Raw genomic sequence first — 23,213 nt, 5'->3', positions numbered from 1 at the left:
AGATGCATTACGAGAAACAAATTACAGCCCCCGACGTCCAACGCCTGACTCTCCTGTTTACGTTAGTCTGATTACCCGACTGGTTGATTCGTGTAGGCAGAAGCTACTCAGTTCACATTAAGGCCGTCGAAGTGCTCGCGATATATTCTATCGATTGCCGCTCTTGAAGGTAATTATGGAACCGCGAGGTGAGAGAAAAATATCTGCATGTCCAAGATGCGGCACTCCAGGTCGCAAAAGACCACTGGGATTTGGACGAAGACCTACGGCCGCGATAGAAGAGTCTGTGGGACGAGCATAGAGATAGTATAACGACTCGTACGAACATAGGCTGCATCCCGTCGTCAGCGGAATAGACCCTTCCGCACTTGCCCCAGTCGGATACCATCCGGAAATCTATCAAGCTGCACTACGCATTGTCCGCGGCGTGTGACTGGAACTCCCATGGCAGCCGCTGCTGCGGCCCGCCTTCGCTGGAACAGATCCTGCGAAGACGACAAGTCACGTATACCTTCACGTACGAGACATGTGACAAGGTTCCGCTTGGCACCTGCATCTTCCCTCCGTTGTATTTGTAGGCAGGAGAGAACGGAGATAGCTCCTCGGCATCCTCATCCGCGCGAGCGAGTGCAGCAGACGAGAATTGGGGGAGGAGGGATGGCAGGTTCAGTGAATTTGTAGACCATGATGTCAGGGGACGTGAAGAGGATGGAGGGCACGAAAGCGGGAGCAGGAGGTGAGGCGGAACGCCTGACTTTAGCTTCGGTTGTTTCTGTGCAACCAGAGTGAAACAAAAGTCAGTGAGCGAACAAGGAGACAGAGATGTTAACCAGAAGCCTGCCAACCCCGTCGAGTTACGGCTTGCATGTACTTCACCAATCATTCGCGGTCAAGTGTTATGACACTCAGTCGGATGACAGAATGAGTTCATTTCGAACTACTATATCTCTCCATTAGTTAAGGACGTAATATGATCGAGGGTAAGAGCATCGCACCTGGAACGTAGAGCACCGCACGACTCCTTCCTTGACCAGATCGATCCACCATCCCGACGTCAATCGCCCACTCTCTACCCATGTTCCGAACCTGCAAGTGTATCCAAGCATGCTTGAGGCCCAGATGCGCCCTGCCGCCCGCTTTGCCAGGCGCGGCCGGTGGACATCGTATGTATGTCGTACGAACCGTTGGGAATTGTAGGCGCAGGACCGTTTGGTCAAGGGTGTAGTTTGGTGATTGGGCCGTATCGTCCTCTAAGCCTGTCGCCTTGAATCAAGTCTGGGGGGGAGGGGCCGGCTAGGAGGTCGCATCATTCAGCAGGCAAATGACTGAGTCGGAAGGGAGGGTGCTGTCCGTGTGGGTTTGGAACAGACCGATAGCGTCGCTCCCGGTGGATGAGGACAAAGAGACGAGGCTGGGCTGGACAGACGATGAGAACATGATCGACGTCGTGGACAGGGACAAGCAACGCGCGTCAACGGCCATCGCTGAACTCGACTCTTACCTCCACATCGAGGCCAACAGTGACTAGTGAACCATTCTCCTCTTAGCTGCCTCACCGTCGCTGGGGTTGATGCTAACCGCATATCACCTTGCAGCTGAGGTGGCTCCTGGGGGTTCATCGACGTCGACCTGAGTATCTTGGTAGGCGTGAGTCTCCGGTTCGTGAGCGCATACCGATCGGTAGTTATGGTATTGATGCTAATCTCTCCAATGTTGTCATATTATCCCCCTAGGTCCCAGGACAGTGCTACGCGACAAGAGCATAGATACGGGATTGTACACCGACGTGCTGCGATATATGATCCGGAGTACAAACTTGACCCTGTCAAAAACCAGCCCTTCCCATTTATTATTTAACAAAACCCTCGTATCTATGGCTCATCCTCCCGATCCGTGCAGTTACTCGGGCCCATCAACTGATCGCGACAATTGAGCTGTACGAGATGTATCTCCATCCATAAGCTTCAATGTTGTAGCTACGCTGCGAACAGTCCGTTGCACTCGACGCTCTATCCACGGATCTAACGACGCAGGACGTAATTACTCATGTACAGGGTCCCTAGTACACCGGTGCAAAGGCCCGGGTTGATCTAGCGTATGGTCACTCTGGATGTACAGGAGGATGTTACTCGGCAGCAAACTCATTCAGTAGTACGAGAAATTCTGAACCAGTAGGAGCGCTTGGGAAGCTGCAGATTGTCCTTGAGTAGGGAGCGAGGCAAGGGCTGTGTTGGCTACGTCCTCCTCAGGGCTACGAGAGTGAGCGGAACTCGCAAGCCAAGAATTCGTCCGTGCTTCTGCGCGATGGGTGTGGCTAGCGAAGGCGTTAAAGTGGGCGGAAGGTGACCGTTGGGTCGCGCCCCGGTTTGTGTTCCCCTCTGCCGGGGGTTGCGGCATCGGCACTCCGCCTGCGGAACTTACGCAGAACCACTAGCGGACGACGCCTCCGCGTACATACTTTCATGTCGAGTCCGCTGTGCACGAGAGAAACTGTCTGTGCGATCTTCGCTCGCGCTCTAGAATCTCGACCAGGCACGGCCGTCAGAGCATAGAGCCAAGATGTATCCGTCTATCGATTCTTGAAAACAGACATCAATCTTCCACGATCGTAGATGGACAATACAACAGCGTGAAACCCATGAAAAGTAGCAACGTACAGCCTCGCGACACTCATACCAACTCACATCCTGTCACAAACACAGTATCTAGCATCCAGCGATCTGCCAAACCGACAGCTTGTGCCCTGCAAGAGAAACAATGGATCTACTCTGAGGTCAAGTCGGGACATGACGGACGCGTGGGATCAGCGCCCACACCACGATCATCGTCGACATCATCGACACGATGCTGGTCAGATATGGTCAGTTTCGGTGCGCATTCGGGCAGAGAGCATGGCGGCACTCACAAAGGCTGGAGACTGACGATTCCAAACTTAGACGCGAGCAAGCCCGTGAGGAACGGGAGCACGGCGGAGCCAGCCTGGCCGACACTCGCGATGTAACCCAGGCATCCCGTGAGGAGCCAGCGGGGGAGGATGGTCGTGCTGTGGTTCATGAGGATAGGGTACATGGGCCCCATCAATAGGCCGATAAAGGAGACTGCTATGGCGTTCTCAACGAGAGAGGGGACAACCCAGACCGTCACTTCGAGTCTGGAGCGGGCAGTCAGGGAACCAGTGTATGACATCGGAGAGTGATGACCTACTGGATTGCGAGGAGAGCGTAAAGGAAGAGTGCACGTCGTTCGCCAATCTGATGCGGTGTCGTTCGTTGTGAGTGCAAGAAGCCCGGAGACCGCAGGCAGCGTACCTTCCGGTTCAGCCACATTAAGAGGATACGGCCGAGCATGAGACCGCCGAAGAAACCAGACGAGATATAGCCCGCGTTCGAGCTCCCGTGCCGCTTCTCCTGCACGTAGGTGACACTCCAGCCACCGATGGTGACTTCGACTCCGACGTAGATGAGGGCGAAGACGGAGAGGAGGTGGATCTCACGAATGCCGAAGATCTGCTTGTACTTATTTGAGGAAACCGCCTGTGTGTCGGGGTTGGTATTCCCAATCTCCACCATGACCTCTGTAGAAAATGCAATCAGCCCGTAGGTCACGCGGAGTATTACGAGACGCAGACTAACCTTCTTGGCGCTTACCACGGATGATCCACCAAAGCGCAGCAGTGTTGAGTACGTACAACCCCGCGGAGATCAGATAGTGGAAGGACCAATGCTTTTGCTGGGCGAACTGAGTAGAGACCAAGGGAGAGATCAGAGCACCCAAACCTGTTCAGCGGAGCATGAGGTCGTCTTGCTACGGGGGACGGTAGCAGCAGACGTACCGTACGACGCATGCAGAAACCCTATTTTCGTCGCTATATTCCCGCCAGAGCCAGCAGTGAAGCCGTTGCAGTGCGCGTTCTGGAGGGATAGGCCAAACCCGATGATCATGAAGGCAAGACACATGAGGGGGAAGGGTCCTGCTGGGACCATCATCGCGTACGCGGCAATTTGACAGACAGAACCTGGAGTACGTCCGCTTAGCTGCTGCAGACCATGACATTCCTCAGTGGGCCTACCTATGACTAGGCACTATTGCGTTGGAATGAGTCACCTGCCCAATAAGCAAATGATGCATCCGCCGAAATGCTCACCTTCCCAAACCCAAATTTATCGGTTAGCCACACATTCGCAAATGCTCCGATAATGAACCCCTGGCCTTTGATGAGCGTAGCCCCCTACGTGCAATGATATCGCATGACACTCACGATGGTGTTGAACACGAAAACTAGCGAAACGACAGCGAAGCCAATCTGTTTGTAGGTTTTAGATGATACACAATGGCGTCCTCACGCAAGGGGGGACTGACGTGGTAATAGGCCTGGATCCTAGGTAACAGTGGACCAGTAGTCCCGTCGTTCCAACCATTCAAGAACACAGAAAAGCACAGGGTCAGAAAGGTGAGGAGGAACTTTCGCCGGTGAATAGCCTTCTGCGCGGCCGAGATAGCGGGGACAGTCGAGTCCGTGTCATCGTCGATCTTGATTGACGGAGCGAGCGAGTTGGGGAAACTGGGCGCGATCTCGACATCATCGCTCTTGGAGGGCACAAACATCACATCGTCGCGAAATGTAGTGTCGGGAGTGTGCACGCTGGACGAAGAGGCGAGAGTATGCTCGTTGATGACGGGGAGCTCGATGGCCTCCGGCTCGTTAGCTGGCGGTGAGTCGAGAGGGCGGAAGCGTGCGAGTTCCGAACGTCGGCGGACACGCTCGCTCGTCAGTGTTTTTGGCCGCTCTAGAGAAGAGACGGACCCGGTTTCCCCGATCTCAAGCGCGGAGGTGTCGGGCGCAAGGACAGAGGATCTACGACGAAAGATACGTGCGTTGTGCGGCCCGTCCGTAATGTCATTTTCATGCTCCTCGATAGCCTCCTCGAAGCTCGCCTTATGCGCGCCACGCGCAGCGAGTTCAGCGGCGAGGAGGGACGTCATAATACTACAAGATGGCAGCGGGCCTGAGGAAGATCGAGGGAGGAGGATGACCTGTCCTTCAGTTCCGAGCCACGTTTTGAAAGATTTCCACCTTCGACTGACTTTTCTTCCGCACGTAAAGCCGCCGTGTCCGATGCCCGAGTCTGGAACCTGGAAGCCATGGTGGGACCTGATATGCGCCACGGATAGGGGGACTGATGACTGCGGGACATCGGTCCGCCGGCCGCAGAATGCGTAAAAATGAGGTGTAGAGCCAGCAGGCTGTTAGCCGTGAACTCACGGACCCTGCACAACGTCTGCAAGCGATGATGTGCGTGAACCACAGTAAGGGACGCAAGGAAGGCGCGAGCAGGTGCGGCTGTCCGACCCGCGAGACACAACTTGAAGAAGGATGGTTGACAGCTCCGTTACACGCGTGACCGCGAGCTGTCTCGCGCGCGTCCGGCGGCAATCCTCGCGCTAGCCTCCTCCAAATCCCTCTTCTCATTGCACGACCACATCGCCGTCGCCGCTCACACTCTGTACCATATTTGACATCCAAGACATGCAGGCCTATCATTCTCGTCACGGTATGAACACGTACCGTTCGCCAAAGCAGCAAATTCTAGGAAACCAAGCCACGAAGCCCCCTCCGGCGTGGCGTAGCGATGCGAGAACGGCATCCGGCTCACATTCCGAAGGCGGAAGCAAAATCCTTCTCAGCAGGCTCCCTGCTGATGTCGAGGAGAACGAGGTCGAGGTGCGTTCACTCTTTGTTCCAGCGCGAGTCGCGGGTATGCGCCTGGACCCTGACTGGAGGCTGACTGTCCGTTTCTTTTCCCGTGCCGCCTCGCAATGAGCAGATATTGTTCTCAAAGACGGTCGGCCCCGTCAGAGAAGTTCTCATGGTGTACAACTCGCAAGGAAGATCCAGAGGAATGGCCGTTGTTGCGTTCGCACGGCCCACAGACGCAGCTGTGGCGCGCGCGAAGTACAATGGGAAGATCGTGGACGGCAGTGAGTCTCTCTTATTCACTTTCGCTACGCGAGGAGTTACACAGGCAGCATACCTGTTGTATCTACGCCGCGCGATGTACATCACCCTGCTTTCTGAGCCCGGAGGCCTTTCGGCAAAGATGACCACATTCGTGTCAGAAGCGCGATACGTGCAGGTGCTGGGAGAAGGGACGGCGGTTGGACACCGTGTCCGTGGCATCTTGATCACCTTGAGGGCAAGTTGCAGGGTACAATACGAGTCTACCCGCGGGTAGGGCTATTATACCAGTAGTCTTACCCATGTGAGACTCACTCTCGGCCTGAAGGCCATGCAGCGATTGTGTGCGCGGACGCTCTAAATTGCTGCACACGCCCCGCAAGTTAGTGCATAATCACAAGTTTGCAGACACTCCAGCAGAAACGGCTAGATCCATACTTCGCGTATATAGGCCGGCGCAAGTCGCTCCTTTACACTACCCCTATGCTGCGACTCGTCTAGGACCTCTTCAGCGATACTCTGTTGGATGATATTCGTTGACTGTCCTCTCCACAGGGAGACCTATCAAGATTGAGATCGTCACAGACGACGATCAGCCCCGCAACGCTGCACCTGCACCCGCGATCGCCCAGCCCAGCCTCCTCGCTCGCCTTGGCCCAGTCCCACCGACGACTGCAAACGTACTCCAAGTGTGAGCTTCGCTCTTCATCTCTTTTGCTGAACGATTCCAATAAGTGTATCTCGGTCTCAGGAACGGCAAGAAGGCTAATGCACAACCCGCGGCAGTGCCAGCTTCACGACCAGCCGCGGTGCCAGCCGCCCAACCCAAGGCCCGCACACGAACAAAGCAGGGCGCGCGGAGGCTGAAAAAGCAGCGCGTGCAGCAGCAGGCCGCGCAGCCACAGAAGAGGCCAAAGCCGATGACCGCTGCCGAGCTCGACGCGCAGATAGAGGAGTATCTCGCGAACAGGGCCCCCATTAAGGTCTCGGACAGCATGGTTTGAGGTTGCGGTCAAATCCACCAGGTGTGGTGTTGTAATTGTGTTCGTCTGTGTTCTCGTCTTGCTTTGCGGTCGTTTTCTGCGTGTCTTGCAATCAATCACTGATTCCATGAGATGTCCATGTTGACAGTGTGCCCGTGTGACCTCGTATGCGTGAGACGACGCCTACAATATACAACGTACAATCTTCAAAGCTCTATGCTACAACGTCTCAATTCCCTCCCCCTCAAGCCGCGGAAGGCACCGGGCCCGCAGCCACATCAGCCTGTAGCTCCACGCTGCTCCCGTCCGGCCTCCTCTTCCCCCTCGTGTCCTCCGCGTAGTTCTCGTAGAAATTGTGCTCGTCCTTGCCATGCGCTCCACCGTTCTCGCTGCTGCGCCCGGGCCCGTCCCAGAAGTGGTGCGCCTGCGAGTACACGCCGTACGACGTGGGGACGACCTCGATGAGGTCCCCGCGCGCGACCTCTATCGCGGGGATTTCGGACGCGGGGAGCCCGATGAGGTACGCGAGGATGCAGCGGATGACGGAGGCATGGCCGACGATGAGCAGATCTTCTTTTTCGCGCTCGAGCTCGATCAGGGTGGGCTCCAGCCGCACTAGAAGCACGATGATCCGCAGTCAGCTTCGTCGCTCCTAGGTGTCAATGAATGCGGAAGAGGGAGAGGGGACTTACCGCAGAGGTCGTGGTAGCTCTCCGCGCGGGGCGCGCGGTACGCGTACGGGTCGTGCACGAAGCGGACCCATTCGTCAGGGTAGTATTTGCGCACCTGCTCGGGCGTGAGCCCGTCCCACACGCCGGGGTTGATCTCGGCCATCTGAGGCCGCTCGACGACCTTGACTCTCGCGGGCGGGTGCTGGTCGTTCGCGCTGTGCGTGAGGAACGGCCAGGCGGTGTGGTGCGAGCGCCGGCGGGCGGATGTCCAGATCTGATGTCGGGGCAAAATGAACGAGCAGAGTGAGAATGCAGGAGGCAGTGGGAGAGAAGGCGGGAGGACGTACGACGAGACGGCGTTCAGAGGGATCGATGCCGCGGGCCTCGAGCGACTTAGCGCGGCGATCGAGGACGAACTCTTTGAGGCGTTCGGCATACTCCCAACCCGCGGGGGAGAGGTCGGAATCCGCCTTGTACGAATGCTCGATGAGGGATTGTCCTGACTGCAAGTCAAGTTAGGTAGGATTGAAGTCAAGCCAGATAAATCAGGCGTACTCGTGCGAAGTAGATTGTTCGGAACCTGTTATGTATATTCATCAAGAAGAAAACGATTCTTGATTGGAGATAACCATGGATGCTCTATGGACTGAAGTTTGAACTTGACAGTGCAGGTGAGTCGCTTGAGCACTCACGTTAACCATGATCTTCTCGCCGACGTTGATGATCCGGATGAACGGCCATGTCGTCTCCTCCACGGGTTCGTAGTGTCGTTCGTGATCCTTGATTCGATTATAATAATCGGCAACCGCCTTCTCCGGGTCCCAGCCACGATACTAAGTACGAGTAGTCAATGAAGGACGGCTAGAGCACACTCTGGTATACTTGCGTCTGGGGACGATATCTTGACGCTTCGTATATTTGAAAGGATGAGCTCCTCATTGTCACAAGACGACTCTAACGTCTGTGGTTAGTCATGAGCATGTAGAGATATTGACCGCATGTACCGAGCATGATGACGTGAATGCCGGCCTTGTCAAATTTCTCCGCGACAGCGTTACGACGTTCACGCGTCCCATTGTTGGCATCGTAGATGACGACCTGGCCGCCAGAGTTGAAGAAATCCCAGATGAGCTGTTCACATCCCGTAAGGACCTTCTCGCGCAGTGCGATCGTCTCTGGGCTCTTTTCTCCTTGTTCGAGCATCCCTTCAGCAACACCCCGGCGCATCGTCGAACGCTGGACGCACCAAGAGTAAAGTAATCTGGAGGAAGCTTCTGTGCACCTCCAAGGACCTTGCGACGATAATCGCCTAGCGAGATGACGGCCGTCTTCACACCAGTCCAGCGGAGATACCGTTCCAGTGCTCGCGAGATGTGGGTCTTGCCTCGGGCAGGGAGACCGACGGTGCAAACCAAGATCTTGCCGGCATGGAACAGAAGACCTGAGGCGGTCGTATACAGCGGAGCGACCATGGTGGTCCAAGGTGAGAATCAGTGCGATATGGTCGCTCGACAAGTCCTTGCCCTGCGCGTCGCGAGCGGAGCAGCGTCCCCGATTAGCTTCATCTAGTCTAATCTGATCTAATCTTTTACATCTCACACCAGGACAATAGCAGGCGCTTAGATTGGATGTGGAGTCAGCGGAGTTTGCTTTGTACCCTCTGCTGACACAAGCAGGTTTCCCCGTATATAATACGGGTCTCGTACCGCCACGGATACCCATCATGTTCTTCTCACCCCACCAGCCCTTCCACGATTCTGAGCCTTTCAACCTCTTCCTCCCAATGGCAAAACATCGTGCTCGCCCCTCCAGGCACCGTCAACACCGCCAACGCCGCGCTGGCACCCCTTCGACTCCCATGGAACAACTCAAGCATAGACAAGCTGTAGCCGCCCAGGCCAAGCGGCAGCAAATTAAGAAGCAGAAGGCCCAGAAGACCAAGGAACAGGCGAATCAGCTGAAGCAACGCATGACTACAATGCTTACAGCCACCGCGCAGCGGGCGCGTCGTGAGCGGTGGGCTGCGATTGCCTTGGAAACCCAGGCCATCGTGCTCGGGAACGGCCAGTACGTGGAAGAGCGCATCGAAATCCCCCTTGTCCCTTCCACCGCCTCCCTGCCTTCTGACGGCCCAGCCTTTCCCTCACCTATCCATACCCGTATCACACACAACATCGCCGCAGCCGTCATGCTCTCCAATAATCGCACCATCTTCTATCCCCATTACTCCCCCGCCCTCGCTCAATGGCCGGAGGCTCACCCAACTGTCCTCTTCCCTCCTACACAGATCGAATTCACCCGCAGTTCGACTCTGAACGTGGCTCGCAACCTCGTCACAACTCGATCGCAAGACCCTCTGAAGTCAACTGATATTGGTGTCCTCTCGTTCGCCTCCGCTAAGCGCCCTGGCGGTGGCTATCTCCACGGCAGTAGCGAGCAAGAGGACACCATCGCCCGCCTCAGCTCCCTCGTAGCCAGTCTGGCTTCACCTGCGGCGAAGGACTTCTACAAGGAGCACCGAGCATTCCGAAATGAGGACGGCAGTGGTCTTCATGACCACTCCATGGTCTACTCCCCAGGTGTCGTGGTTTTCCGCAAAGACGCAGATGACGAGCACGCTCCAGGTCGCAACTCTAGATCAACCCCTCCCGAACGCGACAATGTGGGTGGCGCGTTCATCTCCCCGTACATCATCGACGTGGTTTCCGCCGTCCCTGTCAATGCCGCCGCCGTGCACCAGAAGCACGTCATTCTACCTGGTGAGCCCCAGTTGTATCAGGAAGGTATCCGCCGCGTGATGAAGGACCGCATGGGGCGTGCCCTGCGCGTGTTCGAGACGCACGGCGACAAGGTGCTCATCTTGGGCGCCTTCGGGTGCGGATCCTTTGAGAACAAGGTAGAAATGATCGCCAGTCTTTGGGCTGAGCTGCTTGTGTGCGGTGAGACTGTGGATGGTGTAAAGCGTGAGGCACGCTTCAAGCAGTCGTTTGAGAAGGTCGTGTTCGCTGTCCCTGGGAGGCTATTCGAGCCGTTCAAGCGGGCGTTCGACCTCCGTGTTGATGAGGAACTGCTGACAGCTGCTATGGCTTTCTCATAAGCCGTCTGCAGTGGACCACGGACTCCGATCTTTCAACCGTCGATTGTGTATTACTATGCTCCAGTTTCTTTGTATAAGTACTGCCGACTTTGTTATCTAGTATATCAAGGTCTGCTAGATTTTGAATAGAGCGGATTGTAAGATATAATTTATGGAGTGCGTAAAGAGCGTGATGCTCGGGCCCTTCGTTAGGCTTCCTTGCGCAGGCGAGGTCATTTATGCGTCCAATACTGAGGCGGGCTTCCCTTACAATGCTGTATGCTGGTCGCTGGGACAACATAGCGCTTACTATGAGTGTGCACCGTTCTGGAAAACCGCACCGCATCTACACGCGAGTTTTCATGTTGAACGTGGTGGGGCCACGAAGCAAAAGGCGAAGCAGATGAGCCTGAACGTCCCCACGGTGTATTCAATTGAATTCATGCGAGCTGGATTGTGGACAGGTCGATTTGAGTCAGACATACTATTCGAGACACATGCTAACGGTGCGCATACTACTATCGCCTCCTCCGCTAAGCCATGCGAGGATTGTTGACCCAGATCTGGCTGGCGTGCTGGTGATTTGGGTTACTGCAGAGTCGTTATGACTGGCGTAACTAACATTGTAAGAGCTGGATAGCTCCTGATTGACATTATTATCATACATGCGACCGGACGCTCCGCACGCCCTGACTCGCGATGCTTTTCTTGTCCATATCGGCATCCTCGCTCTCCTCCGCTTTGTGATCGTGCCCGTCGACACCCGCACCCTCGAACGCCGACCCGGAGACGTCCACCTCCTCGAACGTCGCGCAGTTGCTTGATCCCCGGATCGGGAACAGGAAGCTGAGCGACCAGTAAATGAGCGCGGAGACCCCAAAGCCGGTGAAGAAGGACATCTCGTAGATGCGCGTCGCTGCGAGGGGCACGGTGCGGCCTGTCGCACCGGCAAAGCCCACGACGTTGATGAGGATTCCGGCAATGTAGGCGGCATATGCACTGGGGAATAACCGTCAGTCGCCCGGTGGAGAGCGTGCTGGAGGGCAGAGACACACCGGAAGTTGATACCGAACGTGTACCAGTACCAACCCTCTTTGCGTGCGTGGTAGAGATCGGCGACGTTGTAGTGACCTTTGTGGATCACGTAGTAGTCGGTGATCATCACGCCTGCTATGGAGCTGAGGAAGACAGAGTAGGCGGAGAGGTACGAGGTGAATTGGTTGCTGCTTTTGAGCAGGTTCCAGGGGAGCATGACCAGACCGACGATCGCGGCGATGTATCCTCCCCTACGGATATTCTGTGAAGGACTATAAGACGCTGGGAAGGACCGGGGGGCGGATCAATGCTCACGATGAAGCGGGGTAGAAGAGCGGTGAGATCGCATCCTGCGCTGATCGAGTTGGCCGAGATGTTCGTGCCGAGCTACCGCAAGTCGCAGCACGCAGTCAGCCGGAAGTCCAGGCTTCCCGATGTCGCATAGAGGTAACGCACCTGCGCGATAATGAACGAGGCGGCAATGAACCACACCCCGAATCTGGTCGCATGGCTCGGGTCGCTGTCGAGGAACTTCCCAAGTAGGTCGATGGGAGACCAAACCGCCTCACCGTAGATCGCCTGCGAAGAAGAGCTGACGATTATTCCGAAGAAGCTGACAATGGAGAAACCAAGCGGCACGGAGATGAGCTGCGGCCAGAGGGCAGCCGAAGGATGGCGAGAGCGGGACGCAAAGTCCGGCGCATTCCTGCATACAAATCTGAGCCATCACATACGACACAGCAGCGCGGGTTAGACGTACGTGACAAGAGTCGCCATGTTGCTGATGCAGGACATGATACTCGAGACCATGCCCCAACCGAGAGCGGAGCCGTGCAAGGTTGCAGGCTGGTGAATGATCGGACCAACACCATGGGCTTTCACGATGCACCAGATGAAGAATGTGATACCCGCTATTGGAACCACGACTGCCTTTAGCGTGAAGAGGTGCCGGCTAGAGGGGTATGATGGCTGAGTCTGACGTATCTATTGCTGTAAGCGGACAAGGCGTACATCTTGTGAATGGGGAACCAGATGGCGGGGAGTGAAATGAGCCAGAATAGGAAGAAGCACATGAAATCTCGCGTCGTTGTCCCTGAAGACGCGGGTAGATGGTTCGCTGGCGAAGAGACTTAGCTCAGCTGCCCGAATTCGGAGTACACCCTTACTTACGGATATCATTCACGGACGGCCACATTGCTCGCAGCATGACAAGGACACATGACCCCCCGATGCTAGCCTGCACACCGTACCAGATGCTTCGTAGGAGAAAGGTATGAGGTTACAACATGGCGATTTAGCCTGAAAACTCACCATGCCATGGCTCCTCGGTTAAATACACACCACAGGCTTCCCCATACTCCAAAGCTTGTCCGCGCGACCACTGGGAACGTGACATGGAAGATTGCACCGGGTCTTGCATTCGCGACAATGAACGGAGCGACGAGCCCGTACCCCAGCCAGACGCATATCCAAGCTTGCCACCAAGAAAGGCCAAGCTGGATCATGGAAGAGGCGATCATCCATCTACGTTCGAGTGCGGTGAGCCAGTTACTATGGGAGCAGTAGGCATTGGAAAGGGTAGACGTACGTGTTTATGTTGAAACTATCTGCTACCCAGCTAGACAAGGCTGTTAGAGGGCGAATGAGCAGACACAGGAGGACACGCACAATGCAATGAAGTTCCAGACGCCCCATGTCCGCTTCTCCTCGGGTACAGGCAGAAGATCCTCGTTCTGCCGATAGTTGAATGAACTCGTGTGCCTGCTCGGAGGAGGTGGACAGTGCCCAAACCTGCAGAAACAGCTCCGAGTAGGCCAGGTTCTCCGGGCGGCTGACTTGTAGTCTCTTAAAGAGCCCCATGGTTGGCTTCAAGCGAAGCAGGAGAAGAGGATGAGTGGAGGAACGCGTATGGGCAGCGAATGACTCGCTAGCCGCTACCCCGCATCCAGCTGACATCTTAAGTAGCTGTGCTGTTGATAACAATCTCCGTCTTGAACGCGTCCTACGGGTGGCCGTAGAACTTCTAGATGCCGCCATTGGTGCCTCGGTGTGCTTCTGATAAGACTGGGAAATATGGTATCCAGCCGAAGATAAGCTCCAATTTGTGCTGTGGCTGGCGTTCCATGGTACCAGCGATTGTGGGCCACGCGACCTGCTGAATGTTACTGCTACTGTCAGCGTGCGGATTTCCGTGAACCGTAAAGGCAATACAGGATTCTGAACTCACTTGTAGTTGTAGTAATTCGATATGAAAAGTAGGGTCCACCTCCCCAACGCGTCCCCGCGATTATCAACGTGGGGTAAAGTTGGCGCAGTAAAGGATGGAAGCGCACGAGGCACGTGCGGAGCCCGCATAGATAACGCCGCTGTCAAAAGGAGCGCCTTACTTTCCAAAAAGGGCCCATATTCAAGCGCTGTAGATCGCTCGATGGTTGATTAGCGTAAGCCGGCAGGTGCCATGCTTCCACTTCTCTCCCCCTGGCAAGGCACACAAAGTGTTCGAAGTTCAGTATGTATGACACCGCTGTGACCTTGACGCATCACGGGCAGAGTCGACCGTAGGCCGTCATCTTCTCAGAGGTCCGAACACGGACGAAGCTCAACTGCGACCCGCTGGGGGGCGGGTTGGCGTAAATCGCATGCCACGTGAATGTGTCCAAACGTGAGAGTCGCAGAGTACTTACTCGCGGTCCTACAGCGGTTGTGGTCTACCGATCAGAGTAGTTGCTACAACGACATGTCGACATTTGACTTCGACGTGCCGCGCACCGTCGGCCCACATTCACTCCGACAAAGCTCAGCCACCCACATGTTCCCATAGAGCTCGGGCGCGGCTTTCGGACTTTGAGCGCGTCTTCTCCCGCCTGTTTCATTCTCAACTATTGACAGCAGAGTGCAGCCGGAATCCAGAAAAGGTACCAGCATATCGTGCTAGAGCTGTGCATGCTGTGATGCAAACCGCCGGCTGTGGCTGCGGCTATAGGCCTCCGCGCTCAGGCACCTCTGTTCCCGGCCAGGGTGGGACAGTAGAGATCGACACAGTCTACCTACCTTGAGCATCAGCTTGGGGGGATGTGAGGCAGAGAATATGGCACCATCTTGTGACCCTTCCCGAGGGCATCACCCCGTGCTCGTCGCCAGCGTATGTCGGAGGCGGTGACTCAGCGCCTCCGACGTCTTTGTACGGTGTGGTTACGTAGCTCACCTCCACACTGAGTTCACCTGGCCCTGTTTCATTGTATGTGGATCCATTTCACAAGCACAGCGCCCTACCACCTCCTATCAAAGCCCGTTTCCAGCTGATGTAAAAACCAGCGTCGCGTTTCCCCCAGGCCTCCCTGTGCTCGGATCAGCGGCAGCCCCCTGCCGAGCCCCTCAAGCCAGCGCTCCGGCCACCTCCCAGTCAGGGGACAGGCTCGCCGTGACTGCGCGAAGTGTGCCCCGCCTCATTCTACGTGGTTTCAGAGCTACAGGACACACAATATTCTGCATGGAATGCTTCCCATGCAGATTCCCGCTGTGTGCGGGTGCTTCCAGCAGTGGACCAGAGTCGGGCAATGTCCTCGGTGTGGTATAGCTGGGGCTCGGCCGGGGTTTTCCGGTGATCCGAGCACATCCCCGGGCGCGGGGACTGCGACGCTGGTTTTTACATCAGCTGTCATTGCGCATCGGTAGTCGGCCACGTTAGAGCCGTCCGTTGCCGCCGAGACCGATGGGAAGCACCGACGACGGCGTTTGTGAAGCAGCGCGCAGATAAGCGTTGAGCAGGCGTCTGCCGTGAAATTCGAGCGCCCTGAAGCAGCGAGAATTTGCTTTGGAAGGGCAGGCCGCAGTCAGTGCTCAGGGCGAGCCGAGAGGTTGCGACCGAAGACACATCGTGGTTGCAATCGTCGAGACGATCTCATTGCTTTCCCTGCCTCCTCAATGCAGTCCGGGAACAACGGGTGAATTCTCAGTTAGCTTCCATTGCGGCGGTTACAGCCGTGTCTTGGTGCTCGGACCGTCAGTGGGTCGCTACTATGGGAGACTGTTACGAACCACCCACCATGTCCCCGTCAGTCTGCGCCACTCTACCCAGGGATATGCAGACGTGAGCGCTGAACATGTGAAGGAATCCGGTAATCATACAACATTGCAATAAATGCAAAAGGAGTAGTGGTACATAATGCACAATCCCATCTTAGCCGTTAAGAGATAAACACCTTGCGCAACTTGCTGAATGAGCAATGCTCCTCAGCGTCGCGGGGGTCGGTGACAAAGCCGTCATTCCGCGCGGCCATTTCTTCCAACCCCTGAAAAGTGCAGCGAAGCAGACAAGCATGTTAGCCGGTCCGTTCCATCGGAGCAGACGCCGCACGTGGGATAGAAGTGAAAGGCGTCGGGACGCACCTCCTTCGAATACACCTGGCCGTTCTCAAACGCCATCGGCATGTTGTCTTCGTCCATGATCCTGCCTGTGAGGCGGCAGACTATCGTGGAATTGACGTGGTGGCTGAAGGGGACCTCCTTCGCGAGCTGACCGAGGTCCGGATTACAGGTGGGGCAGTCGACGTTCCGCGTCTCGTGTCCGTAGCATGCCGGTAGTTTCAGGGACGCCAGCCCCGCGTACATCGCGAGGTGGAGCAGCGGCTCGGTCGGGAGGGTACTGAGGTGGTAGATCGCCAAACGGAATGACTGGATGAGGGTCGTCCATCGGCCAGGATCGTATAGGCGCTATGGAGAGAGCGCACGTCAGTATCAGTCGGAGCCTAAGGGCCAGCCGCAGTACAGATGTCGTGGTACGACCTAGGAGGGCGTTTGGAATCAGAAGTGTGAAGCCGATATGCCCTGGTGGGAACAGCAAGTCATAGTTTCAGCCGGTCGGTAAATTGTTGCTCGGTAGAGCGACATTTCAGTGCTAGTCCGCGTTCTATGGGGAGCTGACTCATTCAGCAGTGACCATGAGCCACAGCTATTACACTAGAGGGGGCTCAACATGGATGGGTTGATTGTGAAGAACGCCATGCCTTGTACAGCTTGCTTCGGTGTCATTGCGGCAAGGTTCGTGGCGCTAAGCGCCAGTCCGGCATTGGACGGCATACGGTGTCAAGTGATTCACAACTGCCCTCCACTGACAAAGGTTGGCGAAGAGGCTCGAAGAACTTGGCTCACCTTGTATGGACCGCACGATGTAGTCGGAGGATAACACAGTAGTGCGGCTGCCTGTACTATCTGATGGTGATGTGTGTCATTCCAGGGTAGCAAGTGCTTCTTGGAGTAGGCGATGGCTTCGACCGTCTTGCGGGCTCGTGCGAGCTCGATGTATTCCTGCAATCGGAGGTCGAACTCCAAAGTGTTCTGCACAAGGAGAGGGATATAGTCAACCGATGCCAAAGGGTCCATATGGCGTGGCGTGGCGTGAGGAATACCTTGAGCTTCCGAAGCGCAGCCTTGTTCTCACTACACCAAGCGAGAGCTTCCGTACAGCTTTTCCGGTTCAAAGCATCCTCGATCCTGCGGATATCGGAGAAGAGGTCTATGTCCACCAGTTTCTGGGTTTTCCGGAAACAGATGATTCAGTATCAGGAATCTACACGTGAAACGTATTCGCTGTCATTCAGGCAGATGAGAGACGAGACCTCACCTCTATGCCATTTTGGGCAGCAATCATCCTTGCTGTCTTCTCCTTACCGTTCCGTAGACACCAGTCCACAAGCCATCGGTCGAGGCGCACATCTGCCCATCGTGTGAACTCGGGAGCCGTGGAAGACTCGGTGTCCTCCACAGTGGCCAAGTGCTGGAGCCGCTCACGCATCACGTTCAGGGTTGGGGTACCCGCCGATTCCTGCATGTCAGAGAGCTAGGAGGAGAGGCCACGTCGTCAGCGGTGAAGAGATATCATATTCTTTGCAACGAGTATGCATTGGTCTCTAACAGACCTTGCGCTTCAAGCCTTCCACGCGAGCGATCATGCCGTCTATGGCCTTGACCGTTGCGTCAGCATCCGATCCGTAGTCTTTCTTGGCAAGGTCATTTGCCGCATTCTGCACGGCGCCCAGTTCCTTCTCGATGTTCTTTTGCGATGTGCGGAACACCTTGCGGTAGTTCTCGTATGGCACCTGCGACAGCGGCGCCGGGTCGTCAGCACGAGTCGCCACCGTGGTCTGAATCCTATGACGTACACGAGCGAACGGCTGCTCAAAAAGCATGACGCCTTCCGTATTGAGCTTGTTGAAACTCATTGTGCTTGTTCAGATGATGGGTCGGTTGTAACAAACAAGAAACCCAGAGATACGAGGCAATTGTTACCAATAGGCGCCTAATGTGGGGCATCTTATCATATTACTTAACTGGTCCGATAACCTATCTGACCCATCGTCGGCATCTGCCGACCCAAGGTGAGCTTCCTCGTCCAGCGGTATGTTGTCTTTGCAGCACCGCGAGACAGTGAGAATCACTCCCTTGGATGTTTTAGCTCGTGGGATCAGCCTGAGCGACTTACTCCAAACCAAGTACATAATACCATCCGGTTCCGAAGCCAATCCGCCAGGTCCAGTAACATGCAAGAGATTTGGTCTCTTTTTCATTCCGCAGCGCGCAGGTAGTGACTCTAAATCTATTGATAGGAGCTCCGTAGCTCACTGAAGGCTGGGTAATTGTGCCTCTTGTAGTGCCTTATTAATTGCCGTACCAAAAAATACCGGTCTCACATCATCGTTTGGCGGGTTGTTATTCGACGGTTCTTGGTTTGAAGCAGTCGGTGGAATCAGCTCCACAATATCCGGTATTGGGAAAGGGTGAAGCCTTACGGCATCCAGCCCATTTGTACGACGTCAGCGCCCTTCTGCACAATGGACATGAAATCCATGTACTCCAAGGGAAGTGACGCATTCCCATACTCTGCACGCGGGGCTACCTCGCTGGTGTCCACTAAACGTCGAAGTATGCGCAACAATCGCCAACCGACGACGTGAGCTATATTTGAGTCGGCTGTCCACGAAATTCAAGCGGGTCGAAGGTCCAGCCATCCGAACCTATTCCTCGTGACAATGTGTTTGGCTTGAGTCAGAGGACTGCCCTTGTGGTCCAATGAATTGGTAATGGTAGCTCGAAGCTCAGAAGCTCGCGGATCAGTTCGGCGCTGACGGTGGTCTTCGAAGCGGCGCCCATAGACAGCCACAGCGTGACAAATGCAATGATGCTTTCCGCTCAGTTTACGCTGCGGTCCCGCCTCGAAGCACAGTACATGATGGATCCTTGGGAATCCCGTATATCAAGTCACACGTTGCCACTCTAGCTCTGAGCCTTGACTTTGTTTCGAGTCATTGCCCGAGGCAAATGTTGTGCCCGCCACCGATCGCTAGGACACCAGAGAAAATGAACCGGCAGTCTTCATGTCCGGATATAACAAGCGGTCGCAGTCGCCTTGATCGCGAGGTGAGGTTGGAAAAATATAGCCATGTCCGACGTGTAGGTGTGCACTATGTGGGTTCTAGGCTTACTTGTACGGATTCAACACTCGGGATCGGCTCGGTCTAAACTCCGATGTCCGTCAGGAGGTGAAATTCAACGAAATAAATGTAGTATCGTCGATAGATCAAAGTTGGAGAGTAACGGGTCCAGTCTCATACTAAGTACTATCAATGTATATGGGATGTTCCTCGCATAGCAAATAGATCAGCGATAGGATGACTAGTTGTGCGATATGGCTTCGAGGGCGTGTCGGACGGAGAAAACACCGATATGTGTAGACATATGGCCCGAGTCCAAATGCTTATCCGAGTTTCTTGGGTGAAAGAACCAAAGAGTCATGAAGTGGATTGCATAAACAGTAAAATTCGAGCACTCCCAGTTCGACTGAAATCTAAAGGGTAAGCCAGGGCGGCTGTCATCCAGTAGATGCGCAGCAAGAAGGCAAGGCAGCCGCATATCACTTCATCTAGTATGACGACACAATATGCACTAACACCTGGGGGGCCCTTAAGCTGCGGTATCTTTTCTGAAGGAACATCATCAGCAAAAGTGCGAAATGGTTGGCTATGGTTGGCCCGCTTGGCCATGGCGTCGAAAATTGGCGCAGATTGTACACGCATCCAATCGGAGCCAATCCAATGCAATTTGAGCAATCCATTGGGCAAATAATCCAAGTATCTTGATAGCTCGGGTAAGAACAAGCGCCCGTCTCCAGTGATTTCCGTTTTAGACACCTTGCCTATGGCAGACAGACATGCTGTCCCGATTTAGCCCCCCGACGCGACGTCATCCAGAGTCTATGACGCAACACTACCGAGGAGACATATAACTGCACCCTGATGTGCAGGCATTCTCGTACACTTCCTCCTCCCAACTCCCATCCTCTCGCACTCATCTAGTTGATCACGGCAGGCGTTGCCGTGGACACTTGTATTGCTAAGGTGAGCCATCGGACTGTTCATCAATTCCCAGAAGCAAGGGTAGGCCCCTTCGCAATGCATATATGCACATCGGTGTAAAGGTACGTCTCTAAGGAGGTTGGGACTTCACTACGGTACGTCACTATGTCTTTATTCACGGTAAGTCTTCATAACCCGTAAATACGGCCATCATTAGTGAGTGTACAATTCGAGCCCCTGTCGCGGTAACAGTAAGTCTTCGCTGTATGACCAATCACTAGGGTTAGGGTAGCGGGACGACTCAATTTGCCCTCAGTATAATATATGTAGTAGATACATGGTCATCTTTGATAATATATACGTGATATGTGCCGAATTCAACCATAACCGCCATCTGTGTGAGAAAAGTGACGTCCCTGATTTATATGATCTGGCAAAATGTGAGACAATCAAACCTATCTAAAGGGAAGCTCGAGACTTGAAGCTCTTCGGCACAATCGGTGGTCTCGATTGGCTTCGATTGGCCCCATTGGCTTCGAGTACAATACTATACCCCTATTGGATAACAATGGAATCAGAGAGAACTTAGCATGCTTATAACAATCGGATGGACAACTTGTACGGCATTTTCTTGAACGGCTTCAAACATGCTGCAAGCCAATCAAAATGCAGTTTTGCTGATGATGGACCTAGGATGTACACGTGGCTCCTGTTGTGGCCGCAGCGGAAAAAGCGTACTTGAGCCGCAGTCAAGGCTGCTCCGGTGTTCATCAATCCCTGACTTGAGACCGGTTGGGGGGAACAAGGGCCCCAAACAAGGCGGAAATATGTCAAACGTTTGGAGAATCAAGTCGGGTCGGTCGCCATGCATGCGCGAGCCAGCTGCCCGCCCTGTGTGGCCCTGATCAAGATTCGGTGCTGACGGCCACGCGAGCAACCTTGATGGTGATCCATCTCAGATCATCCAATGCCACGTGGCTCATCAGTTCGCACGCCCAACTCAACCGCTCGCCCAGCGCTTCCGAAATGCTTCGAGCTCCCACTTCAACACCGCAGGCGACCCACCGAAGCAGCCTTCGGATGAGCCATGAGCTAAAGAACCAACTCTGCATTGTTAAGGAAGCTGTTATATATACCAGGTGACGTATGGATAAGTTCAACCAGCTGACTCGTGTGTCCGATTGAATCCCAGCGCTGTTTCACTGTGGTCGGAATTTCATCACTGTGTGCCATGCTGAAATCGAAATTTCCTTCTAGGTTGCAGCGATGGCTTGGAATCATACGGTGATTTCAACCGACACAGCACTATAATCTCAATAATTGCGTGCAGAGTCTGACTGTGGTGGGGACAGGTAGCTCTGCCGTCGCCTGACTGTCTAAAACATCGAGGCCATCCGAGATGTCCGACGGGACCTTCCATGCTGACCTTCCTCCTCTTTCCTGCCTTTCCGTTCCGCAAGTAACTGACTAAGCTCTCGGATCTGTCTGCCAGTGCAATGTCTCAATCCTCAGATTCCAAGTACCTTACAGACAACTTGGGACTACGAGCTCCTAGCTCACCTACGTATGTTCAAGCGTTTGGTGAGTCCCTTGTATATATACGGCGTGCACTATGGCTGTCTGCTCTCAGAATCTAGCAGCTACTCTTCTCGGCCCTTCATCCATCGCAGTAGAAGCCTCACTCAACCAACCTCTACACTCTACACGATGAACCCCTACGGACAAGGATGGCAAGGGCAGCAGGGCGGCGCCGCCCCGTCGATATTCGGCGCACTCCCTTCGCTTCCCGCCTCGAGCAACAGCAGACCACTTCAGGGCGACACCGTCACATTCCAGTTTACCAACTTCAAGACTACCATCTTGAACTCGACCGTGTACGGGCCCCAGCAGCGCACCTGCTACCGTATTGTTACGGAGGACTCGGCCCCGGCGTGCACGATCTTCAAAGACAACGAGAGTCGTAACATCGCCATGATTCAGTGGCAGCCCAACGTCCAGCTCGAGACTCGAGGCTCTGGCTCCAGAGTCCGTGTCCGGGACTGGCTGCGTCTCTCATCGGACCAGAGGTGAGGGCTATTCCAGACATCTCTTTCCTAGGGATCCACACTGAGCTTATCCCATGACCCGCAGCCGACGAGTTATGGACATCGGCGGTGTCCAGTACGCTTGGGCGCCGATGGAGGGTTTCATTTGTGTATGTATATGACTCTGGTGCTAACGCGAGGAACGGTTCTGACTTGTGTCTGCATTGACTAGCTATACAAGGTCCAAACCAGCGCCCCGAAGGTGCTCGGCCGCATTGCACGAGTGCCGAATATGGTGACTCTTGAGTTGACCCAAGAAGCCATGCAACTTGGATTGCTGGAACCCTCGCTTACTGCGACCGTCCTGCTCAGCTGCGGCCACAACATCGACTAGATTGCATGGGACCGCCTTCGGTGCTTTGCACAGCCGTATGTGCGAAGACCGGATTGTGGGATGGTCTAGACGTCGACAATGACGGCCTCCAGCCGGACCTACATTTCTTGGAACACCTTGTGCATATCCACGTAGAATTTCTTGGTCGCCTCGTTTTCTTGCTCATCACATCGTCTCATAGAACATAGATTCCACTCCATCACTGTATTGTATAGTCCTGAGACCTTCTTGTCTGCCCGGAACGCACCCTCCGGCTCTCCGTTATGTATTCATACTGTCGCCATCGTGAGCCTTAGCATTACCTAGCAGCTCTCTCCAATAATATATTACGATGTTACCAATCACCCTCCTCCGTGCGAAATGGCATACGTCTATCAGTCACCTCGCGGTCACTAAAAGGATGCGCAGCACAGATATCGGGACCCTCTGACTATGGCTCTGACGTAGTGGACACGTATGTGGAATGACGACCAACGACTCGAGCGTACAAAATTGCCGCCGAACTTAGGTCTCTCCGATGTGGCCGGGATAGCCTCGGCGGTTACTGAGGTAAATCCTGATGTGCCTCGCTTGCGCCCAGATAGCTCTCATTAGGCCGCCGTGTCGGGTCTTCGGCACAGTCAGACTCATACTACATAGCAGCTGTTGGAACCGTCTGGGTGGATTATCGTGGTGTCAACGCAAATCTGGCCACGTCAGTCTCCTCACCTTCTTTCCGATAAT

At 54.8% G+C, this 23,213-nt stretch overlaps 8 protein-coding genes across 8 annotated transcripts; 3 read left to right on the top strand and 5 right to left on the bottom strand.

Annotated features, from left to right (window-relative positions):
- Nucleotides 1–299: 299 nt before the first annotated feature.
- Nucleotides 300–1,435, bottom strand: DICSQDRAFT_157406 (uncharacterized protein). Its single transcript, XM_007369823.1, has 2 exons — nucleotides 996–1,435; nucleotides 300–940 (listed from the first exon to the last, which is right to left on the bottom strand). Exon 2 carries the CDS (start codon nucleotides 881–883, stop codon nucleotides 410–412), a length of 474 nt encoding a protein of 157 aa, XP_007369885.1. The 5' UTR covers nucleotides 884–940; nucleotides 996–1,435; the 3' UTR covers nucleotides 300–409.
- Nucleotides 1,436–2,591: 1,156 nt separating this feature from the next.
- DICSQDRAFT_111842 (MFS general substrate transporter) lies at nucleotides 2,592–5,219 on the bottom strand. Its single transcript, XM_007369822.1, has 10 exons — nucleotides 4,360–5,219; nucleotides 4,259–4,303; nucleotides 4,145–4,204; nucleotides 4,070–4,082; nucleotides 3,833–4,015; nucleotides 3,633–3,776; nucleotides 3,309–3,574; nucleotides 3,205–3,251; nucleotides 2,906–3,151; nucleotides 2,592–2,847 (listed from the first exon to the last, which is right to left on the bottom strand). Exons 1-10 carry the CDS (start codon nucleotides 4,981–4,983, stop codon nucleotides 2,775–2,777), a joined length of 1,701 nt encoding a protein of 566 aa, XP_007369884.1. The 5' UTR covers nucleotides 4,984–5,219; the 3' UTR covers nucleotides 2,592–2,774.
- A 273-nt stretch (nucleotides 5,220–5,492) lies between these two features.
- DICSQDRAFT_111837 (uncharacterized protein) lies at nucleotides 5,493–6,960 on the top strand (the record flags this gene model as incomplete). The annotated part of the gene is made up of 5 exons (XM_007369821.1): nucleotides 5,493–5,722; nucleotides 5,826–5,979; nucleotides 6,512–6,647; nucleotides 6,708–6,834; nucleotides 6,865–6,960. The coding sequence occupies exons 1-5, from the start codon at nucleotides 5,528–5,530 to the stop codon at nucleotides 6,958–6,960; spliced, it is 708 nt and encodes a 235-aa protein (XP_007369883.1). The 5' UTR covers nucleotides 5,493–5,527.
- Nucleotides 6,961–7,183: 223 nt separating this feature from the next.
- On the bottom strand, nucleotides 7,184–9,082 carry DICSQDRAFT_69633 (bifunctional 6-phosphofructo-2-kinase/fructose-2,6-bisphosphate 2-phosphatase; the record flags this gene model as incomplete). The annotated part of the gene is made up of 8 exons (XM_007369820.1): nucleotides 7,184–7,554; nucleotides 7,632–7,884; nucleotides 7,958–8,113; nucleotides 8,166–8,249; nucleotides 8,303–8,443; nucleotides 8,470–8,564; nucleotides 8,615–8,800; nucleotides 8,857–9,082. The coding sequence occupies 8 exons, from the start codon at nucleotides 9,080–9,082 to the stop codon at nucleotides 7,184–7,186; spliced, it is 1,512 nt and encodes a 503-aa protein (XP_007369882.1).
- Nucleotides 9,083–9,588: 506 nt separating this feature from the next.
- Nucleotides 9,589–10,707, top strand: DICSQDRAFT_69642 (uncharacterized protein; the record flags this gene model as incomplete). Its single annotated transcript, XM_007369819.1, has 1 exon — nucleotides 9,589–10,707. One exon carries the CDS (start codon nucleotides 9,589–9,591, stop codon nucleotides 10,705–10,707), a length of 1,119 nt encoding a protein of 372 aa, XP_007369881.1.
- Nucleotides 10,708–11,345: 638 nt separating this feature from the next.
- Nucleotides 11,346–13,581, bottom strand: DICSQDRAFT_69652 (uncharacterized protein; the record flags this gene model as incomplete). The annotated part of the gene is made up of 11 exons (XM_007369818.1): nucleotides 11,346–11,685; nucleotides 11,742–11,983; nucleotides 12,037–12,108; nucleotides 12,178–12,427; nucleotides 12,482–12,673; nucleotides 12,733–12,838; nucleotides 12,892–12,977; nucleotides 13,033–13,245; nucleotides 13,310–13,339; nucleotides 13,390–13,454; nucleotides 13,513–13,581. The coding sequence occupies 11 exons, from the start codon at nucleotides 13,579–13,581 to the stop codon at nucleotides 11,346–11,348; spliced, it is 1,665 nt and encodes a 554-aa protein (XP_007369880.1).
- Nucleotides 13,582–15,774: 2,193 nt separating this feature from the next.
- Nucleotides 15,775–17,955, bottom strand: DICSQDRAFT_140404 (uncharacterized protein). Its single transcript, XM_007369817.1, has 7 exons — nucleotides 17,883–17,955; nucleotides 17,640–17,819; nucleotides 17,345–17,560; nucleotides 17,130–17,252; nucleotides 16,873–17,058; nucleotides 16,111–16,434; nucleotides 15,775–16,013 (listed from the first exon to the last, which is right to left on the bottom strand). The coding sequence occupies exons 1-7, from the start codon at nucleotides 17,940–17,942 to the stop codon at nucleotides 15,909–15,911; spliced, it is 1,194 nt and encodes a 397-aa protein (XP_007369879.1). The 5' UTR covers nucleotides 17,943–17,955; the 3' UTR covers nucleotides 15,775–15,908.
- A 3,818-nt stretch (nucleotides 17,956–21,773) lies between these two features.
- Nucleotides 21,774–22,724, top strand: DICSQDRAFT_92348 (uncharacterized protein). Its single transcript, XM_007369816.1, has 3 exons — nucleotides 21,774–22,138; nucleotides 22,203–22,266; nucleotides 22,329–22,724. The coding sequence occupies exons 1-3, from the start codon at nucleotides 21,780–21,782 to the stop codon at nucleotides 22,488–22,490; spliced, it is 585 nt and encodes a 194-aa protein (XP_007369878.1). The 5' UTR covers nucleotides 21,774–21,779; the 3' UTR covers nucleotides 22,491–22,724.
- Nucleotides 22,725–23,213: the final 489 nt, after the last annotated feature.

This window comes from Dichomitus squalens, assembly GCF_000275845.1.
Source record: "Dichomitus squalens LYAD-421 SS1 unplaced genomic scaffold DICSQscaffold_56, whole genome shotgun sequence".
In the NCBI taxonomy this organism is placed as follows: domain Eukaryota; kingdom Fungi; phylum Basidiomycota; class Agaricomycetes; order Polyporales; family Polyporaceae; genus Dichomitus; species Dichomitus squalens.
Note: the sequence above shows the minus strand (reverse complement) of the source record. Positions and strands in the feature narration are given on the sequence as shown.